This window comes from Capsicum annuum, chromosome 6 (genome assembly GCF_002878395.1).
Source record: "Capsicum annuum cultivar UCD-10X-F1 chromosome 6, UCD10Xv1.1, whole genome shotgun sequence".
Classification (NCBI taxonomy): Eukaryota; Viridiplantae; Streptophyta; class Magnoliopsida; order Solanales; family Solanaceae; genus Capsicum; species Capsicum annuum.
The window spans coordinates 192,778,936-192,799,672 of NC_061116.1; the positions used below are offsets into that span (position 1 = coordinate 192,778,936).

At 32.1% G+C, this 20,737-nt stretch overlaps 2 protein-coding genes across 2 annotated transcripts; one reads left to right on the forward strand and one right to left on the reverse strand.

Moving 5' to 3' along the window:
* Positions 1-8,456: 8,456 nt before the first annotated feature.
* LOC107872769 lies at positions 8,457-12,042 on the forward strand. Its single transcript, XM_016719367.2, has 2 exons — positions 8,457-8,740; positions 9,745-12,042. The coding sequence occupies exon 2, from the start codon at positions 9,867-9,869 to the stop codon at positions 11,811-11,813; it is 1,947 nt and encodes a 648-aa protein (XP_016574853.1). The 5' UTR covers positions 8,457-8,740; positions 9,745-9,866; the 3' UTR covers positions 11,814-12,042.
* Positions 12,043-12,344: 302 nt separating this feature from the next.
* LOC107872770 (alpha-(1,4)-fucosyltransferase) lies at positions 12,345-17,161 on the reverse strand. The gene is made up of 3 exons (XM_016719368.2): positions 16,393-17,161; positions 13,317-13,490; positions 12,345-13,192 (listed from the first exon to the last, which is right to left on the reverse strand). The coding sequence occupies exons 1-3, from the start codon at positions 16,891-16,893 to the stop codon at positions 12,623-12,625; spliced, it is 1,245 nt and encodes a 414-aa protein (XP_016574854.1). The 5' UTR covers positions 16,894-17,161; the 3' UTR covers positions 12,345-12,622.
* Positions 17,162-20,737: the final 3,576 nt, after the last annotated feature.

Consider the following 20,737-nt stretch of genomic DNA (forward strand, 5'->3'; position numbering starts at 1 on the left):
CAAAGAATTAAGCATATTCTAGGAACTTTATGCCCAATTTCATCCATTCTCTCTCAAAACAAAACCCTAGAGCTCCAAAGCTTCTTCTCCAAGAAATCAAAATCATCCATAGATTTCCAAGAAAGCTCCAATTGAGGATTTCCAAGGCAAGATAATTAAGAACTAATCCCCAAGAACTTAAATAAGAAACCATAATTCAAGAATCTTCATCTAATCACCAATCAAGGTATGTGAGGTTTATGAACAGGGATCTTCTTCCATCCTTGTGCCTAAAACCAAGTTTTTTCTACAAATTCATATGATTTTGAATGTTTTTACATGAATTTTTTACATGAATTTTAAATTAGGGTTCATACCCATTATTGCTATTTGCAAGATTATGAGTTTTTGAGATATTTTGAAGATGAATTACATGTTTATTTTCATTTTTTCATGCCTATTACAGTAAATTATAGATTTTGAGATGAATTATCATTATTTTTATTATCAAGCATGATTATTATGATGTTTTGACATGAGAGTAATGCATGAGTTATTATCCCAAGATTATATGTTGATGTTTTAAGAAAGATAATGCTTTAAGCATACTATTTTCAGATTATTTACAAATTTTTAGAAAAATCTTTGATCTTTTGATCATCGATTTAGCTGTGAAATTTACTTTTCAGATTATTACAGTTTACAAAACTTAGAATAGATTTATTTACAGATTTAATTAGACAAGTGCATAATTGGTTTCAGATAAACCCTTATGCTAGTTTTAAATGTGGATTTCCAATATAATGAGCACACAGATTTAAAGAGAGTAGTATTTAGCACCGAGCGAGAAGTGTGGGATTAGTGTGCCCTATCTTTCACAGAACTACATAGCCAACGTAGGTACAGATTATCAGATTATTCCATTTCTATATGGATGACAGATTTAGCTTGTGATCGATCACATGGAAAGTAGGTTATACTCCCTAGCAAGAGTATGCACCTTTCCTCAACGTGAGATTTCTTTCTTAGGAGGATGAGACGTTGGACTCCATATGGCTCGCATGATTTATGTCGGTTAAGAGAACCTCCGTAAAGCCTTAAGATAAAGTATTCTCCCTAATAGTAAAAGAAGAACAAAAAGGTTTTTAGAAAACTAAGTGTAAAGGCTCACGAATTATTTAGATTATGCTTTACAAAAAGATATTAGTTACAGTTTTCAGCTTTTAGATTTCATATTTTAGATTTTAAGAGTGAGTCCTTTCTACACTTAGACAGTATGATTTAAAGAGAGAATACAAGCACAACTTTTAGAACTAAATGTAATGACTCGCTAGATTTATAAAGTATGATTTGTTTCTATTATTTCAGACTTTAGTATTTTAGATATTCTAGCTTATATGAATCATTTACATTTCGCATGCATTATTTTATAAATTATGATGATGAGATAATATTTTTACTTATGCATTTCACCCCCATATACTCAGTACATCCTCAAAGTACTGATCCGCGTATATGTCTATGTGATACATTATCTCATAATGTAGGTTCAGGTGCTCAGTATCAACAGTGCAAGTAGTTCGAGTATCTTCATCTACATCCAACAGTTGGTGAGTCCTCTTAGTTCGGGGACTTATTCATTCAGATTTTACAACTTAGTAGTTTTATATGATTCAGTATTTTCAGACAGTTCGAGTTAGCTGGGGGTTTGTCCTAGTGACTCTCAAAACATTAGTAGTAGAGGCTTGTCAGACTGTTAGTTTTGATTCAGATTATTTAGTATTGATGTTTCAGACATTATTCTCAGTATTACAGACAGTTTTTGCATTTGAGTATGACTTTTATGTCCATATTTTTCTTTATTATGAGATTCAGACTTAAGGTGCATTTGTTTTTTTTTTAAGATTCAGATGTCTGAATCTGAATACACATCTGAATGATTAAGATGTTGTCTTTAGATCTAAAAACTAAATGATTATGAGATTCAGACTTAAGGTGCATTTGTTTTTTTTAAGATTCAGATGCCTGAATCTGAATACACATCTGAATGATTAAGATGTTGTCTTTAGATCTAAAAACTAAATGATTAAGACCGTTTGTTTTTCAACATCTGGATAAAAAATATTTATTTGTATGTATAATAAAATAAAAAATACAATTTAAATAAAAAACTAATTATATATTATAAAGGTATATAATTTAATACAACAAAATTATTCTTTGATTGAAAAAAATAATATTTATGTTTGTTAGTGATAGCGGAGATGGTTTATAATGGTGATAATGATTGATGTTAGGGATTGATAATGTTGGTGATGATAGTTGAAATGGTTGGTATTGTAATGGTTGTTATGACGATGGCGGTTGATAGTGGTGGTGGTGGTTGTGATGTGACGTTGCTTGATATTAGTAGTTGGAGGTGTTGATTGTGATGGCTGAAAAATGAATGTATGATGGTTGACGGTGTGTTGGTGCTAGTTGGAGATGTTGTTAGTTGTGATGGTGAGATGGTTATTAGTAGAGATAAATTATAGCGATGGTAGTGGTTGAAATGATGGTAAAGGTAGCATTACTAGTGACAATGGTGGTGGCGACCAAAGAACGTGTGGAGGTTGTGATGTATTAGTGGTAGTTAGCGGTGATGCTAATTGTGATAGATGAGTTGGTCGATAGTAGGAATTGTCCTGTAGTGGTTGATGATGGTGGTGCTATTGACGGAGGCAGTGGTGGTGAATATCATTAGAATAATAGAGGTAGTAGGTGTGGCAGCGATTGACAGTAGAGGTTGGTAGCGATTTTTGTTGTCGATGGTGGTTGTGGTGGCGGAGGTTGTAGGTGGTGATTGATAATTATTAATAGAGTGGCGGTGAATATTATTCAACACCAAAATACCTTTTCAGACCTATTAAGACTTGATTCTAGATCTGAATGATTAAGACCTATTTAGACCTATTAAGAGCTAAAATTTTGATAAAAAATAATTGCACTTAATGATCTGAAGTCTGAACCATTCAGATTCAGACCTCCATTAAGTGCAAACAAATAAGCCCTTAGAAACAGGTAGACAAGGTTAGTTTAAGGCTACTCGTAGTCTTGAGCACCGTGTGAGGTCTCGGGATCAGATTTCGGGACGTTACATAAAGTAAATTATAATTGGATATAATATTACAGAGACTGAAAATGATGAAGATCTTATAGATGATTGTAAAGAAATTTCCACGTGGTGTGCTTGGTGGCACTCCGTTAAGGTAAAGAATATAACAAAAAAATAAACTACAGAATAATTAAGTCAAAAAATAAATGAAAGTTATTTTTTACTCAATTTTAAATAATTGAGGATAATTTTGAGCATTTTACATTCTTAATATTAAGAAACTAGTGAATATAACTGCACTTTGCGCAGTCATAAAAAAATAGTAATTAGTTAAATAATTTTTTTGTAAACTTAGTCGCGATGAATACATAAAAGTATTATTGTTATTATTAAATATTAATTAAATTGATAAATTACACATATAAACTTTTTCATCAAAATTTTATTGATTTATTGGTTGCTCTTTTTAGAATATTTTGTCATTTTTCTTTTTATGTTTTTGTATAGAGTATAAAATCTTCAATTTCAACTTGTTCCCTAATAAGGGTTATTACTTGCGTCAATAAATAATTTTTCATCGTAAATTGCTTTGCATAACATGCAACTTCTAAGTTTCTCAATTTTGAATTTTTGTATTTGTGGTTAAGATTCTTACTGGAGTATTTAAAGATAGTGACAGGAATTGCGTACACTTATCTTCTCCCGATTTTATTTGGTGGAAATATATTGAGTATGTTGTTGTATGGGCATTTCACATAATAAAATTTTGCTAGACATAAAAGAAAATTAAGTAATATCATATTGGTGTAATTTTAAGGTGTCATAAACTTACATATTAAATAATTGAGATGTTATAAACATTAAAATTTGAAAGTTATGAAGATGAAGAGATGTGAGTTACAAAAATGTCTTTTTACAATAAATAACTGGAAAAAAAAAGATAAATAGAACTTCTGATAAAAAAAGATGTCACGCTATTCTTTTTTTATTCTATTTTAATGAGGCATTAACAAAAATCAAGATATGATTGGACCTAATGTCATAATTAATGTCCCATTTAAATCATTATATGTGAATCTAAATAAATAAAAAATAGCAATGTTAAAATTTAGGAATGCAGACCAATCCTTCTTTTCTTGTTTAAAGCTTCTTCTTTAAGGCCTTCTTATTAGTAAGAAATGATTTTCAATGTTTCATATTATGATGTGTTCTTCTTCATCCATCACTATTATTTTTTTGACATGGGCCTTCCAAATGCTGACTAGGGCTGTGCAAAAATTGAACCGACCGATAAACCGAACCGATAAGAATGTTATTGGGTTATTAGTATTGGATTATCGGGTTAACGATTTTTTATTGGTTTTATAAAAAATTTTATTGGGTAAACAGTTCGGTACCGATTGTAGCTTATTGGCTTATCGGTTAAACCAATAACCTAATAAGGATACACTAAGTGATTGTTTTATCCCTATTTATGTTATATATTTAAATCTCTCTCTCTCTTTATCTCTCTCTCTATATATATGTGTGTGTGTGTGTAGATGATATGCACTACTAATTCATAATTCAGTAATTCACAAAGTATTAACTTATTCAGGGCAACAAAGGCACAATATAAAGTTCGGCTATTGTCGTAATAAAAAGCTTGAAGCATTTATAGCTTCCAACAATTAGGATTCAATTTTTTTCCTAACTAACATTCAGTTCAAGTTTGAAGATTCTTGTAAACTAAAATTCATTGCGTAGGTTTTGGCGGTAATTTAGATTCATTTTTTTATGTTAGTTGTTACTATTTTATTTTATAAGTATTTTCTTATTGGTTAAACCGAAAATCGAACCGTTAAGGACCAAAAACCGATAAATCAAAACTGATAAGAAAATATCTTATTGGTTGGTTATTGGTTTTACATATTTAAAAATCGAAAAACAATAAATCGAACCAATAACACATAAAACCGAACCGAACCGACCGATGCACACCCCTAATGCTAAGTGAGATCATATTTAAATTGGATATTCACTACAATTTTTTGTATTAATTTAGTTAGTACTATTTGAAAACTAATTTTAAAATAATACAACACATAGAAATAGCTTTTAAAAGCTTAGTATACCAAATTCACATCCCTAAAAAAAATCGAATAAAAAATATCATTCAAACTATCATAATAACAAAAACACACAAAAAGAAATTTTTTTATTCAAGGTTGGGTATTAGCTATACTAAGAATTACATCTATTGAATGTTTCATATAGCAAAAAATATATCTATTAAAAAAGTCGGATAAATTTCTTCAATTAATTATCAAAACGAAATATTTATAATTTGCCAAAGTGAAAAGATATGATATGACTATCACTCAAAATTATGGTGACAAAAAAATACAATTTCTCAATAGAAAAATTTGTTAAGAATGTTAGCCAAATTTTATAATTCGCATCAATTGAAGGAAAAATATATACTAAATAAGTACTATTATTTAAGAGTTAAAACTCATCATCATAAATCGGTACCCACAAAAAAAAAAGGCATCCATTCCAATCTAATTATTGCTTTTAAATGTCAATCAAACACTTATATATTTCAGAAAGAGTAGCAAAATTCAATTGATACAAAAATGAAACATTATGTAAATGGATAGAAAAAATTAATGAGGCTAATATCTTCGATATCTAGATATTGATATTGATATTTTGCAATCAATATTACTCTTTTTTTTTTTTTGGACAAAATCGATATATAAAAATTATTAGAAGAAAAACTTGTTAGAGAGATACCACATTACCTTGTCTATGTTTCAAACATAAATTGAAGAAAAAAATAAATAAATAAACTCTACAATTTTCAAATTCTTATATATTGATTGATAATTGAAGAGCCAACGACAAGCAACAACATGTTGCAAACACTTATTATAATGTTACATATGATAAATTTAAATTACCGGTCAATATCGTCATGGAGAAAGAATAAAATTGTTATACCAGTCAAGAATAAAAAAAACGTGGTACATACCAACACAAACATTATATTATGAAAATCTATTTGAATAAGTTTATAAGCATATATTGCATTACCTTATCTATGTTTCAAATACAAACATTCATGAAAGTATATGATACATGCTCTTTTAAATTTGTAGATTAATCTACATGCGGATTGAGGCAACTTTGGCAGGCGTCAGAATAATCCAAAAAACAACAACAAAATAAGTCAGTTAGAAAAGAAAATTTTACATACTTAAACAATGAAAAAAATCTAAGCTTGATATAAATAATATACAAATATGTTTAGAAGCATTCTCAAAATGATATTGTGAAAACAACATATGCAATGAAAAATATAAATAAATTGTTATTACTCTTTCTTATTGTCACTCTTTGTTGTTTTACAGAAATGAGAAACTATAAAAATATGTAAGCTTTATAACGAGAATATAAAAAGAAATGAAAAGGTGAAAAGATTTGTAACCACTCTACAATTATGTTTAATTAATGAAAGTTAATTGATTGAAATAAATACCATTTAAATTTATGAAAATTGATTAAGTATTTTTTGGGGGCTTTTTTATAACATATAAATACAAAATATATTAGAGAAATTTTCAAAAAAGGAAAAAAAAATATAAATGGAGGCCATTGTGAGGTGCCACATCAGTATCCTCCAATGTCTCCTTTATATATCTATATCTATATCAACAATCTACATCTACAATATATTAAAAGTGTGAAAACCTTTATAAAAGTGATTTGAATTTTTTACCCTTCATTAAAAGACTGTCTTTTAGACAAAATTGTCTTTTTATTATTTTTTAATTTATTATTTAATTATTTTTACTATATCAACTAGACTCCTAAAATATATGAGACATCTAAATTATATGGAAGAAAAATTAATTAATATTTTTCTTTGTACTGATCAATTAAAAAAATACTCCTAAAATAGAATTCTATTAAGGAAATACTATTATAAATATTTAGATGCACGTTAACTATTATACTATCAAACTTACAACTTAATAAAACAAAAGACGTATGTTTCAAACTCATGTATTTAAAATGATGTGGCATGCTCATCTAATTTAATTTGGTTTCATGTCTAGATTGGTGGATGCTTAACTTTTCAACCCTCAACTTCTTTACCGTTTTTGTCAATATAATAGAATTCAACGTGTGTATATATATCTTCTTTGTTTTCATTCAAGTCATTCTTTAGGGTCAAAATTTTCGCTCAGACAAGAATTATTTTTATCAAAATCGAAGTTTTGTGATCATTATTGTATTATTTTGTTGCAGTTTACAGGTCGTAAATGATTGTCGATTGGCTTTGAGAAATTTCTTGTGTAAAAGTTAGATTTAATTGTATTGTCTTAATATCTATATTAGTTTATTATTTTGTGCTAGTTTACAGGTTGTAGATGAAGGTCCATCGGCTTGTAGGAATTTTTATGTGTAAAAACTTATGTTTATTTGTATTATTTTAATATCTCTTTTATTGTATTATTTTGTTGTAATTTATATGTGCTAGATAAATGTCGGCCGACTTCGAAGAATTATTTCAGGTAAAGTTTAGGTTTGATTGTATTGTTTTGATATCTCTGCTTTGAGAATTTTTTTCGTGTAAAAGTTAGATTTAGTCGTATTATTTTGATATCTCTATTATTGTATTATTTTATTAGAGTTTACAGATATTAAATAAGTGTTGGATGGCCTTGAGAATTTTTTTGTGTAAAGATTAGATTTAATTATATTATTTTATTATCTATATCATTGTATTATTTTGTTGCAATTTACAAGTGGTAGATCTTTTGGTAAAAGTTATGTTTAATTAAATAAATTTTTCATCTTTACATATTAAAAGATGCTGAATTTAATTACTGTATTCGTCTTTATTATTTTAATAAACTTTCTATTTAATGCAATATTTAAACTCATTAAAATAAGGTACACGCACGAGACATGTACAACTAAACCAATACTACCTCCGTTCCATTTTACCCGTTCCAAATTGGGATGACACGGCTATTAAGAAAAATAATAAATAGCATGACTAGTTTACCATAATATTCTTATTAAATGATGTTTACATTTTAATTTAAATAAAAAGTAATTAATACAAAGGAAAAAATATTTTAAAAAATTATTTTATTTTGATAAGTAAAAAAAAATAAGTAAAATAAAACATCAAATTAGAATAAAATGGGAGGGAGGGAGTAGTAAATAGAGAGAGAGATTGTAATAAGTAACAAAGAAAGTATAAATATTTGTAGATCATTTTAACAACCCTTTACATCTATTTACATTCGAACCCTCTCAATTATCGAATATACTCCAACAAATTTAAGGCTATATCCGTCATTTGCTCAATAGCTATTTGTACGTCACATATCCCAATACCCAATAATTCCCCAATTAGCCCCCTTTTCTGTTGCCGATTCTGAGAAAACATTTTGCATTTTCCAACTTTAGGGTTTTCCAATTGCCCTCCTAATTCATCAAATTTACGCTCCTATACTCTTTTCATCATCTTCAATTTCTCTCTGCATATTCTGGGTAATAATTTACATATACTTAACATATATCTATATATATTTTTCGATAACCCTGTTAGTCGGACCAACAAACTTTTCGAATATCTACCACCTCCAACCAGCAATAACATATCAGGTAATCTACGGAGCTAGTATTTTTTGTACATATCTATATATTGTAGCTCTGCTATTAGTTAATTATAGCCATTTTGGATCCTAATTAGATCTCCAGCAGTATATCTCAGGTAAATATAAAACCCCTTTTGCTTTTCTTGGGGTTTGATGTGTTTTTTTTTTCTTTTTTTTAATTATTAGTGTGTTTGGAGTGGAACGGTTATATTGGAACAGAATGTATATCAATGATATCGTAAAGCCGACCTCGACTAGTTTGGAATTGAGTTATGCTTGTTTGTTTTGTAATATTTTGTGTTATGTGATATTGGTTTTTTTTTTTTTAAAGTATGTGAGGACTAACTAATCTGGAATGTAGAAACTTGGGAACTAATTTTTCGCTTCTTTGAGCTGCATTTTTATTTATCCATGGGATATGTAGTTTGGATGTGACAAGGAGGTCACGAGTTCTAGCCGTGAAAACAACTTCTGGCAGAAATGCAGGGTAATGTAAGGCTGCATACGATAGACCCTTGTGGCCCGGACCTTCTCCAGACCCCGCCACCCCGCGCAATGCAGGAGCTTTAGTGCACCGCGGCTGCCTTTTTCTATATGTAGTTTGGAATCTGGCGCTTCTCGTACTTCGAATGTCGTATTTTGTTGTAGATACTGTTCAGAATGTTTGGTCATGTTGTCTTTAGTAGTTTTGCATGGTTTCTTCATTTTTATTGTTTCTTTTTCCGAACTGCTTTGAGCTGTGTTTTTTTTCTTCTTGAGTTGAGGGTCTTTTGGAAACTGTCTCTCTACCTCCTAGGTAGGGGTAAGGTCTGCATGCACCTATCCTCCCCAGACTACACTATGTATGATTTTGTTGTTTGTATATGTAGTTTGGAAATGTTTAGTTTTCTACAGTTGACTAGTATGTATGCAAGCATAAGAATTTGACTTGATGTTTTGATTGTGTTCTTTTCTATTTATGAGTTTTGCATGATACCCGTTTGATAATTTCTTTCCTTTGTCATTTGGTAGATACTGAATTTGGAGTGATATGTGGATCTACAGTTACTCATTTGGAAAATTTGGTTGAAATGAAAGGAGCCATGGTTTGGGTTTAGCAACAAGATTGAAAGTTTTTAGATGTGCCTAGAGTTATGGGGGATCAAGTATTGGAATCAGTGCATGAGATATTAGGATCAGGACGTGATTCAAATGGTCAAGTATTGGAATCAGTGCATGAGATATTAGGGTCAAGACGCGATTCAAATGGTCAAGTATTGGAATCAGTACACGAGATATTAGGATCAGGACGTGATTCAAATGGTCAGCAGGTCACAGAAGTACCAAGTTCGAATAGTGTGTTGATTGACCAGCCTTTAGCAATTGGGCAAGAGTTCCCGGATGTTGATACTTGTAGAAGGACTTTGAAAGAGATAGCAATAGCATTGCATTTTGAAATTCGAATAGTAAAATCAGATAGGAGTAGATTCATAGCTAAGTGCTCCAAAGAGGGTTGTCCGTGGCGTATTCATGTCGCAAAATGTCCAGGAGTTCCTACATTTACGGTAAGGACACTTCATGGTGAGCATACATGTGAGGGAGTTCAGAGCCTTCACCATCAGCAAGCATCAGTGGGTTGGGTTGCAAGATCAGTGGAATCACGGGTGCGGGATAACCCTCAGTATAAACCAAAGGAGATTTTGCAGGATATTCGAAGTCAGCATGGGGTTGCTGTGTCGTATATGCAAGCATGGCGAGGGAAGGAGCGCAGCATGGCTGCTCTACATGGAACTTTTGAAGAAGGTTATCGACTTCTTCCTGCATATTGTGAACAGATAAGGAAGACTAATCCAGGGAGCATTGCATCAATCGGTACGGAACAGGAGAACTGTTTCCAGCGACTTTTTGTCTCATATCGTGCAGCTATTTATGGATTTTTAAATGCTTGCCGGCCACTTTTGGAACTTGATAGAGTGCATTTAAAAGGAAAGTACCTGGGTATGTTATTTTGTGCTGCAGCAGTTGATGCGAATGATACTCTGTTTCCTTTGGCAATAGCGGTTGTTGATGTGGAAAGTGATGAGAACTGGATGTGGTTTATGTCGGAGCTCCGCAAACTTCTGGGTGTAAATACGGACAGTATGCCAAGGCTTACTATACTGTCTGAGAGGTCGGCTGGTATGGTTGAGGCAGTCGAAACTCATTTTCCAAATGCGTTTCATGGTTATTGCCTACGTTATATCAGTGACAATTTCCGAGATACATTTAAGAACTCAAAATTAGTGAACATTTTCTGGAATGCAGTGTATGCACTAACCACAGCTGAATTTGAGAGCAAAGTCTCCGAGATGGTAGAGATTTCACAAGATGTGCTACAATGGTTTCACCATTTCAATCCGCAGCATTGGGCTGTTGCATATTTTGAAGGATTACGATATGGTCATTTTTCATTGGGGATCACAGAAGTGTTGTATAACTGGGCATTGGAGTGTCATGAACTTCCTGTTGTGCAGATGATGGAGCACATCCGCCAACAAATAACATCATGGTCTAATGATCGCCGAAACATGGGCATGAGGTGGACGTCAATACTCGTGCCAGCTGCTGAAAAGAGGATTTCAGAAGCAATTGCTGATGCTCGCTGCTATAAAGTTCTACGAGCAAACGAAATTGAATTTGAGATCGTATCCACTGAGAGGACAAATATTGTGGACATACGAAGTCGTGTGTGCTCATGTCGCCGTTGGCAACTCTACGGTGTGCCGTGTGCACATGCTGCTGCTGCACTTATCTCTTGTGGGCAGAATGCGCAGTTATTTGCCGAGCCTTGTTTCACAGTCCACAGTTATCGTGAAACCTACTCACAGATGATATACCCAATTCCTGATAGGAGCCTGTGGAATGAGGCTGGTGAGGGTGCAGAAGGTGGGGCAGCAAACATTGATATTGTAATTCGACCACCAAAAACCCGGCGTCCTCCTGGCAGGCCCAAAAAGAAGGTTCTTCGCATAGAGAGTTTCAAGCGTCCAAAGAGAGTCGTTCAATGTGGTCGCTGCCATATGTTGGGACATTCTCAGAAAAAATGTTCTTTGCCTAGTTAATCCCTTGGTTAGTTATCAGCTTTCTTTGCTCATTCAGAAAATTTTCATAGAAGAGTCTTAAGCTGCATGTATTTAGTAACGGGTTAGTCATGAGATGTTACTTGGCCTCTGCTTTATAAGTTCCACAGTTGTCCTTAAATATATATCAGGAACATGTGGTGCACCTTGTATTTTTATCTATATGGTTAATTGAATTTTCATCGAATTGTATCCAAGAAAGCCTTTTTCATCTGGTTCCTCTTCCATAGTTGTGATTGTTTTATCTACAACTTGGTGATTAAGGAATGCATCATTTCCCTTCTTCCCTTGTTCTCTGTAAGGTCAAGATGATTCCATATTGGTTTCACTTTTGTGCTGGCGGGAGATAACAAGTGACTGGTGGATAGTTTGAGGTGCATGCAAGCTAAATCGGACTCAAACTTCATAGAATAAACAACCACCAAGTAATCATTTAATTGAACAGCAAGTCTGCAACGATAAAGACAATGCGCCAGGGTTAACGGATCGAGAATATTACTGGAAATCGACATATAGAAAATGCAATTTTGTTGAACCAAAAATAATGTATCATTAATTTGTAAGGGGTTGAGATCTTTACAAGTCACTCTACCTAGTCTACATCCTAACAACAAAGACACTGATTAAAAACAACACTAGAGGAGCTAAGTACACAATAATAAAGGGCACGCCGATGTTGTAAAGCTCTCGCTGTGCGTGGAGTTTGAGGAAGGGCCGGACCACAGGGGTCTATTGTACTCAATAATAATGAAATTTAGAACCTAGCACACTGTATTTTTGCAGTTGAACAGTCAAGAGGCTTTTGCGTTTCTCCCATTTCTTTTACTGATGGCTTCACATAACCTGCAAGGCAAAGTATCCAGACTAGCTGCCCGGGTTTTTCTATAGTTCCCCAGCACACCACATCTTCTCCATGCATGGTACTCTGCATAAGCTACTGGATTGTTAGCAATGGCCTTAACGTACGAGGCCAATTCCTCCAGAGAGCTAAACTTGCTTCCATCAATTATCGAACGTGGAGGTACAAAGTCCCAGACATTCGGGGCACCAAAATAAATGGGGACAGCACCAGAGTCCAGTGCATAAAACAATTTCTCTGTTACATAACTTTCTGTCCTGGTGTTCTCAATCGCAAGGACAAACTTGTAATGTGACATCGCGCAATGTAAATGATCCCACCATTTGGGTGCTACATTAGAATCCTTCATACACTCGGGATAAAACGAGAGTGCCTTGTCTAGACCTCCAACATTGTTCAGGCACTTGCCAAATGAATGGGAGGGTAGCAAGCTGAGTATACGTTTGGCAAGCTGGTTCCTTTGAGGAAGACAACGTGATGAAGACCAATAAACAAGAGTATCCTACAAATTTACAGATCGCTAGAGATTATACCAAGCACTTAAAAGAAGATTAAGTAATATCATTAAGCTCAATGATTGAATATTCTGCAGGTAAATTGAAGGAACAAAGCGACCTTTGACTTACATTGTTCTTATAAGGAGAAAGGTGATAATTTCGATTATTATGAAAAAGTGAGCCGGCATAGGTTGACTGGACATCATCTTCTGAATGATAGCTAATAAATATATCCTCATACCCTGATTTCTTTCTACCAGCTTCTAGATCCATGTATACACGTAATGGATCACCTTGACGTCTCTGATAAGTTAAAAAACAATTGTGAGGAGACTGCAGTGAAGAAAAAGAATGCATAGTGAGTGTGCAACAAGCAAGCAAAACTTTGATGTAATTCAGATTTACCGTGGGGATCTCAGCAAAGAAGAAAGGTAATTTTCCCCTCTTTGATGGAGAGACTTAAACAAGAGGATGAGGGGATACGCCAGAGATCGATGCTGAAATAACTACTCTTAAGATATATTTTGCGCAACTTCATAGAATCAGCAACATGTTTTCCAACAGAGACCATTTCTCTACTAAACTCGGCATTTTAAGAAAGAAACTTGGTGAAAGAATATTATATAATGGTCAGAGAATGCAAGATTGATCAAGCAATTCTCATGTGATGAACCTCCTCACAGAAGGGAATAAATTATACGTAAAAATGACCAGAAAACAATAAATGAAAGATTTACTGATTGACCACGGTGCTTGAAAACCATAAAAACCAAAAGAATTTACTTTTAGAAGGAATATTCATCCCACATGTCATCTAATAATAGCATATAAAGCAATAATGTGGAATCATACCGAATACAATTATTGAAGGAAAAAAGAAAGCTGAATTGCAAACACAGAGTCCACTAGGGGAAGTGAAACTTTAGGCATTAAGTCTTAGGTCCAGCAGAGAGTATCTCTGTAGATTACAAAGAGAAAAAGTCACCAGACCACCAAAAAAGATCCCAAACCTATAAACAAAATTGCTTCACATGGAACACCAATTTATAGATCTTGTTACATGGTTGCTATTCTATCCACCTGTACTTCAACATCTATAAGAAAACATAGCTTTCTCTGATGTCCTAGCAAGCTGCCAATAACTATGCCGCATTTAACTACCCAACTCTCTATTACAGTACATAGCTATATAACTGAACATAAAGAAGTGCAGGACGGCAAAAAATAGTCATACAGCAAACTTGAATATGCATAGGTTTAAAAGGAGCGCTGTATATGCTCAGTTCACAGCAACGCATGAATAGACTTAGTAATTGGTATGTTGAAACAAGTCATAGCAAAAATATTTCACGGAACATAGCAAGTACAACAGACAATGTTTTGGGTTTTCCGTCACAATTGAAAGGCCTTGACCACCTTATACATAACTAAGATTTAATCTAGGAAAGAATCATGAACTATTAGGAAACAATCACTGGGTCTGGTGTAATTTTTTACCAAAAAAATAGAGAGGCGGATAATCCTCCTACAATTATAACTTATAAGTAAAGGATAAATTATTATTTTTCAATTCTTTCCATACGTCAATAACTATATCTGGGGAAGAGTAAGTGAAAGATAACCATTTGGTTGGTCAACATTACTGCTATTTGAAAAAATAGCCTGTGAAAAATGTAAGTAAACAAACAGTGGCCGTGGGTTAGTCTGCAAGCTCCACTGATTAGCTTTGGAAAAACACCAGAAGTTTGATGTAAAGGATGTCCAATGAGCTGCAGGGGAGAAGAGGAAAGGAAGCTGAGGATTCAAGAATCAAGATTGTATTTCTGGAGTATGACAGGTCAAACCCAATTTAGGATGGAGACAAGCCAGAATGTAAGGGCTAACAAGAAACTAAACATGCATATAAAAGATTGATAAGAAGTAGATAAATCATAATGTTTAACGCATTCACAAATTATACATGGTTAAACAATGTCTTCAGAGCATTTAATGGCACTTAAGTTGTTATACAGTATATTTCCTCTAACATTCTGAATGCTTGAGTTCGTCAAACCCTAATTATATAAGAAAGGGAGATTAGGTTAGATGAAATAGACAAGCTGCATCTAGGGAACTGATTATTTGCAATTAATATCTCTCTTTCATCTTGTGACATGTAAGATGACATTAAAAAGGTAATTCCCCAGTTTCCTTGTGAGGCAGTAGAAATCATATACTAATACCATCAAGGTTCAATATTGATCTTACAGCATTAGACATTTGGTCAAGTTAATTTGGAGAAATCCTTTCATTCGCGCTAAAGCAATAGCATACCTTCAAGGCTGAAGCAAGCTCTACCTACCCTGCCTCAACCGACACTAGTTGCGTGTTGGATAAATGAGTTGTCTATTTCCATTTTGCTGTATTCTTTTCTTGTGAGAAATGAGGTTCTCTGACACTAGATTTTGATTTTCTCTATGTGACATTTATCTTACACGGACGAACAAGTCACTAAACAAAATAAGAAGCTCTTCCAAAGCAACGGATCTACTATACGTGTAAGAACGACTACTTAGCCTTATTGGACTAATTCATCATTTGCCTCCATTCTGTCCTGTTTTGGAGCTAAGCTGACCTTGATACCTAGCAGTGTGAACAAAGGCAGAAAAAAGCTCTAAGGTCCGCTGTGGCTATAAGTGCAAATAAAGCGTGGGTTTTAATGAAAAGAGGCGCAAATGGAGAAAAAATACAAATATATATATATGTGTGCGTGTGTTTAGTCCAAGACTAATAATTATAGGCATGAATGACAAAATATATTACTACTAATAAAGAAACTAAAAAAACAATCACGATAAAGTGAAATATCAATTGTTTAGTGTCTGAAGAGGCTCATTGACCGGGAAAAGTATGTCTTAGAACAGCGATCAAAGTGAAATATCAATTGTTTAGTGTCTGAAGAGGCTCATTGACCGGGAAAAGTATGTCTTAGAACCGTGATGTCGATATTGAAGTGCACATTGAGAGAGGCGAAGCACTCTAACACGTTTTGAGGCTCGCTTCGGGGCTTAAGCGCGCCTTTGACAACACTGATCCCTAGAGATTATAGGTGTTCAGAGCCTCAGACAGTAACAAACCAAACACCCAAACAATCTAGATGCACTATCATCACAGATTACCAAGCAAAAAACTCTTTCATGATAAGATAAAAGAGCTAATACTATACCTGAATAGGAGGAGTAGCAGTCTCAAACAACAAAGCATCAGGTTTATCAGCAAGAACATCAGATTTAGTCCACAAACAGCTAAGCCCACATCGACAAGAATACAAATTATCCAAATTGTCAGGAATCCAAGTCCACCCTTTAACTAATACACTCACATAATCCATCTTTAACACATTACACTTCAATTCACCATCATCAACATTTTGCAAAGAACCAAAAGTATAATTTAACCCTTTGTGTTTTTCCCTGAATTGAGGACAACCCATTTGAGAATCCCATTTCTTGAGAGCACCCAACAAGTTGCTAAACGGGTCGGGTTTGGAAAGTGAGGTCATGGGGGTGGGGGTGGGGGTGGGGGTGGTCAAGATTTGATTTTTAGTTGATGGGATTGAAGAAGAAGTGTAAAGTGGGAAATCAAGAAAACCAGAGAAAATTAGAATTATAAGTGTAAATAACAACATGATTGTGATTGTGAATATGTTGAATGATTTCAATTGCATTTTTCAGTTCAACAATTTACAAATGAAATCAGCTTCTTTTATTTTTCTCTCTCCCTCTCCCTTTGTCCCTAAAGGAGGGAGAGAGATGGGTGTTGGTTGGGGGGTTGGGAGAGGAGGTTAGAGAAAATGAATAGATTGTGACAAATGAAAGTTGGTGTTTTTGTTTGATTCTTCAAGTAGAAGTTTCTATCTACTGATGGTTTGATTAGTAAAAGGGTGTCTTTTCTTTCTTTTTTGGAAAGAAGACAGTTTGTTTGGATGATGGTACAAATTGTATTATACTCCCTTCCTCCCCCATTTTATTCTTACCAAATTTTCTAATTTAATTTTTTATTTTACTTATATTTTTTATTAATTAAAATAAAATAATTTTAAATATGATACTTCCTCCGCTCCATTTTATATATCGTCATTTGATCGGATACGAAATTTAAGAAATAGGGGAAGATTTGGTAAAATTTACCAAATTATCCTTTATCAAAAAATGTGTCAATATTTTCTTTTTTTAATTAAATGGGTCCATAAGGATAAAAGGGTAATCGTGTCTTTAAAAAGTTGTCAAATAAGAAAAGACGACACTTATTTAAGGACGGATTAAAAAAAAATGATGACACATAATTTGGAACGGAGGGAATATTAATTATAATTATTATTTAAAATTTATTATATTCCATTATACAGTATCGGTGGAATATAATAATATGCAAAAGCGAGGTTGAGATGGTTCAAATCTATAAGGAGAAGGTGCACGGATGCCTTGATCTGAAGGTGTTAGAGATTGACTATGAATGTTTTTAGGTGGGGTAGAGGTAGACTAATAGAAAGGTGTGGAGGACATGAATTAATGTAGAAGATTAGTATGCGGGAGTAAGTCTTTGTAGGAAGGAGTGCTTTGTTTTGTGGTTGTTCCCATAGTTGTCGTATCATGTGTTTGTCTTGTAGTGTCGTGGAGTTTTGACGATGTTTGTTGTTTCGATTAGATAGTATAGTACTACTACGTGGGAGTCTTGTTTTTGTTATTATTCGTTGTTGTATCACTATCTATTATTTCTTATTTTTTAATATGTCTTTTCTAAATTATTTTTTGTATTAAATCGGATCTATCAGAAACAACCTCTATCCTGGTATATTATTCCTGTTATCGAAAACAGTCTCTCTATTTCACCTCTAAGACAATGAGATGTTATTATTGTTATCGGAAACAATCTCTCTATTTCACCTCTGAGATAATGATATGAACTGAATATACTTAAACTTTCCGGACCCTCACTTTGGAAGAATACACTAGCTCTCAGTCTCCCTCTTTATGAAAATATACTAAATATGGTGTTAAATTTCTCACTGTTTACTTATGAAAAGTCTTATTTTATGTAATAATTGATATAGTGTGATCACGTTGTCACTAAAAAATTTTCTATTTAGTTGTTATTAATTGTATTTTTCATCTTCATCATACCTTTTTATAAGAAATTTATCTAAGATCCTTTTTTTTATATATAGATTTACCCATAAAATTATTGATTTCCAGCATCTTATAACAACGAAAAGTAAATAATTTATTCAAATATTATATTCATCAAGGTAATTTATATTACGATATAATATATAATATAATGAAACAAATGCAAAGGCCATCCAAACAAGCTAAGCATACTGTTTGATCACCATGCGGTGAATGAGACCGCTTCGGGTGTAATTTCAAGGAAAAATTATAGAAACTATCATACTTAAGACCTTAATTACAATAAATAACAATACTTTTTCAAAATTACAAGTTATAATAAAAGTGGTAATAGTTTAACCATTATATTGAAAAACACTTGGGTTTCACCCATTTTTTATCTTTCCCATATTTCACTCCATTTTTTTCAATTTTCTCTTATATTTCACTTCACTTTTTCCAATTTCTTTCCCTTTTTGAAAAATTGTGATCCATCACATAAGATAAGTTGATATTTACATTATTTGCATATTATCTTTTCATATAATTTATATTTTTTTATTTTTTCGTATTTTTTTCTTCATTCATCTTCTTCGTTTTATTGGGAGGGTTTCTGATTTTTTTTTGGTTGAAAAATTGTGGAGGTCTGCTATAATAAAGAGATACGTTATTTGATGGAGGTCTGCTGTAACTTTTCCTATGTTATTTGATGGGCTTTTGTGATTTTTTTTTGTTGAAAGATTGTGGGGTTTTGTGTTAAGCTGATTTCTACTCCTATTCAGTTGAACAGAGAAGTTGGCACAGAAGAGATAAGATCAAAGCATTATGACAAGCTGAAAAATATTGGGAAAATCATTAAACGAAAAACATTGAGGAAAACCTTCATCTCCAAAATCCCCGAAAGTGTAAAAATATGTGAAAAAGAGTAAGTCAAACGAAAAGAAAGAATATGTATATTTGCAGTTATGCATATATATTTATGTATAATACATATGTATTTATCAGATTGTATATGTTTTTATGACTAATGCATATATATTTTTACAGATATGCATAATTTTTCTAAATAATACATATGTATTTTCTATTTATTCATACGTTTTTATGGGGCTGCATGTTATATTTATTGATTTGGAAATATATTCTTAGTTCTGCTTAGGTTTTTATAGATGTGTATGTATTTATGAATAATATATATGTACTTTTTCAGTGTGCATATGTATTTAAGACTAATGCATATGTATTTTTTCAATTATGCATATCTATTTATAAATAACGCATATGTATTTATAATTAATGCATATGTAGTTATGGCTGATGCATATTTTTCATCATAATAATATTTTTGATGTCTATATCATGAAGAAAAAATGTGTAGTTCAAGCGCGATTAGGCAAATGTATTATGTCACTTTTTGTTATAGAGATTTTGTGTCCTATATGTTTATACATACATAAGAGTCACATATATATTTTTGTAAATATATATGCAGATATATATGTATGTTTTGTACTGTAAATACATACACAGATCTGTATGTCTATGTATTTTGTATATTTTTTGAATACGTATATGTGATATAGATATGCGTTTTTAAAAAATAAAAACAAGAGATAGAAGAGTAAAAAAAATGAAAAAAAATAAAAAGAGAAAAAGAGAAAAAAAAAAAAAAGAGAAGAAAAAAACAAAGAAAAAGAAGTAAAAATAAAAAAATAAAAAAATAAAAAAAAATTTAGAAATATAAGTGTAAAAATAAAACCAAAAATAAAAAAAGAAGAAGAAAACGAAAATAGGAAAAGAAAAGGAAAAATATGAGAAAGGAAAAAAAATAAGAAAACAAAAAAGAAAAAAATAAAGAAAAAAATGAAAAAGGATAAAAAAGAAGAGAAATAGAAGAGTCAAAATAAAGTGCAAAGTAAAAAAAAGAAAGAAATCAAAATAAAAAAATAAAATGATATAAAAAGAAATGAAAATAGAAAAAGGAAAAGAAGAATATGAGAAAGAAAGAAAATAAGAAAATGAAAAATTAGGAAAAAAGAAAAAAGGAAAATAATAAAAAAAAAAAACAAGAAGAGAAATAGAAGAGTCATATTAGGAAAAGTAATTTTTATATTTAAGTGTAACATAAATTAAAGACGGTTACTTCTCTTATTTAACTCTAACTGATGGGAGTTAAAATAAGAATTACTATTCAATTTGTATATATATTTATATAACAACATTTTACTTAAATACAAAATACAATTTGTTATATTTTGTAATTATAAAACTGTTGCTATAAAATTGCAATTTTCGGACGGACCCTGTTGGACGTGAACTAATATCAAACATCAAACATATATTTTGGCCCGTACCAATGTCTGATTCCATGTCATTGACTGGAATCTCACTTAAACCGTATCT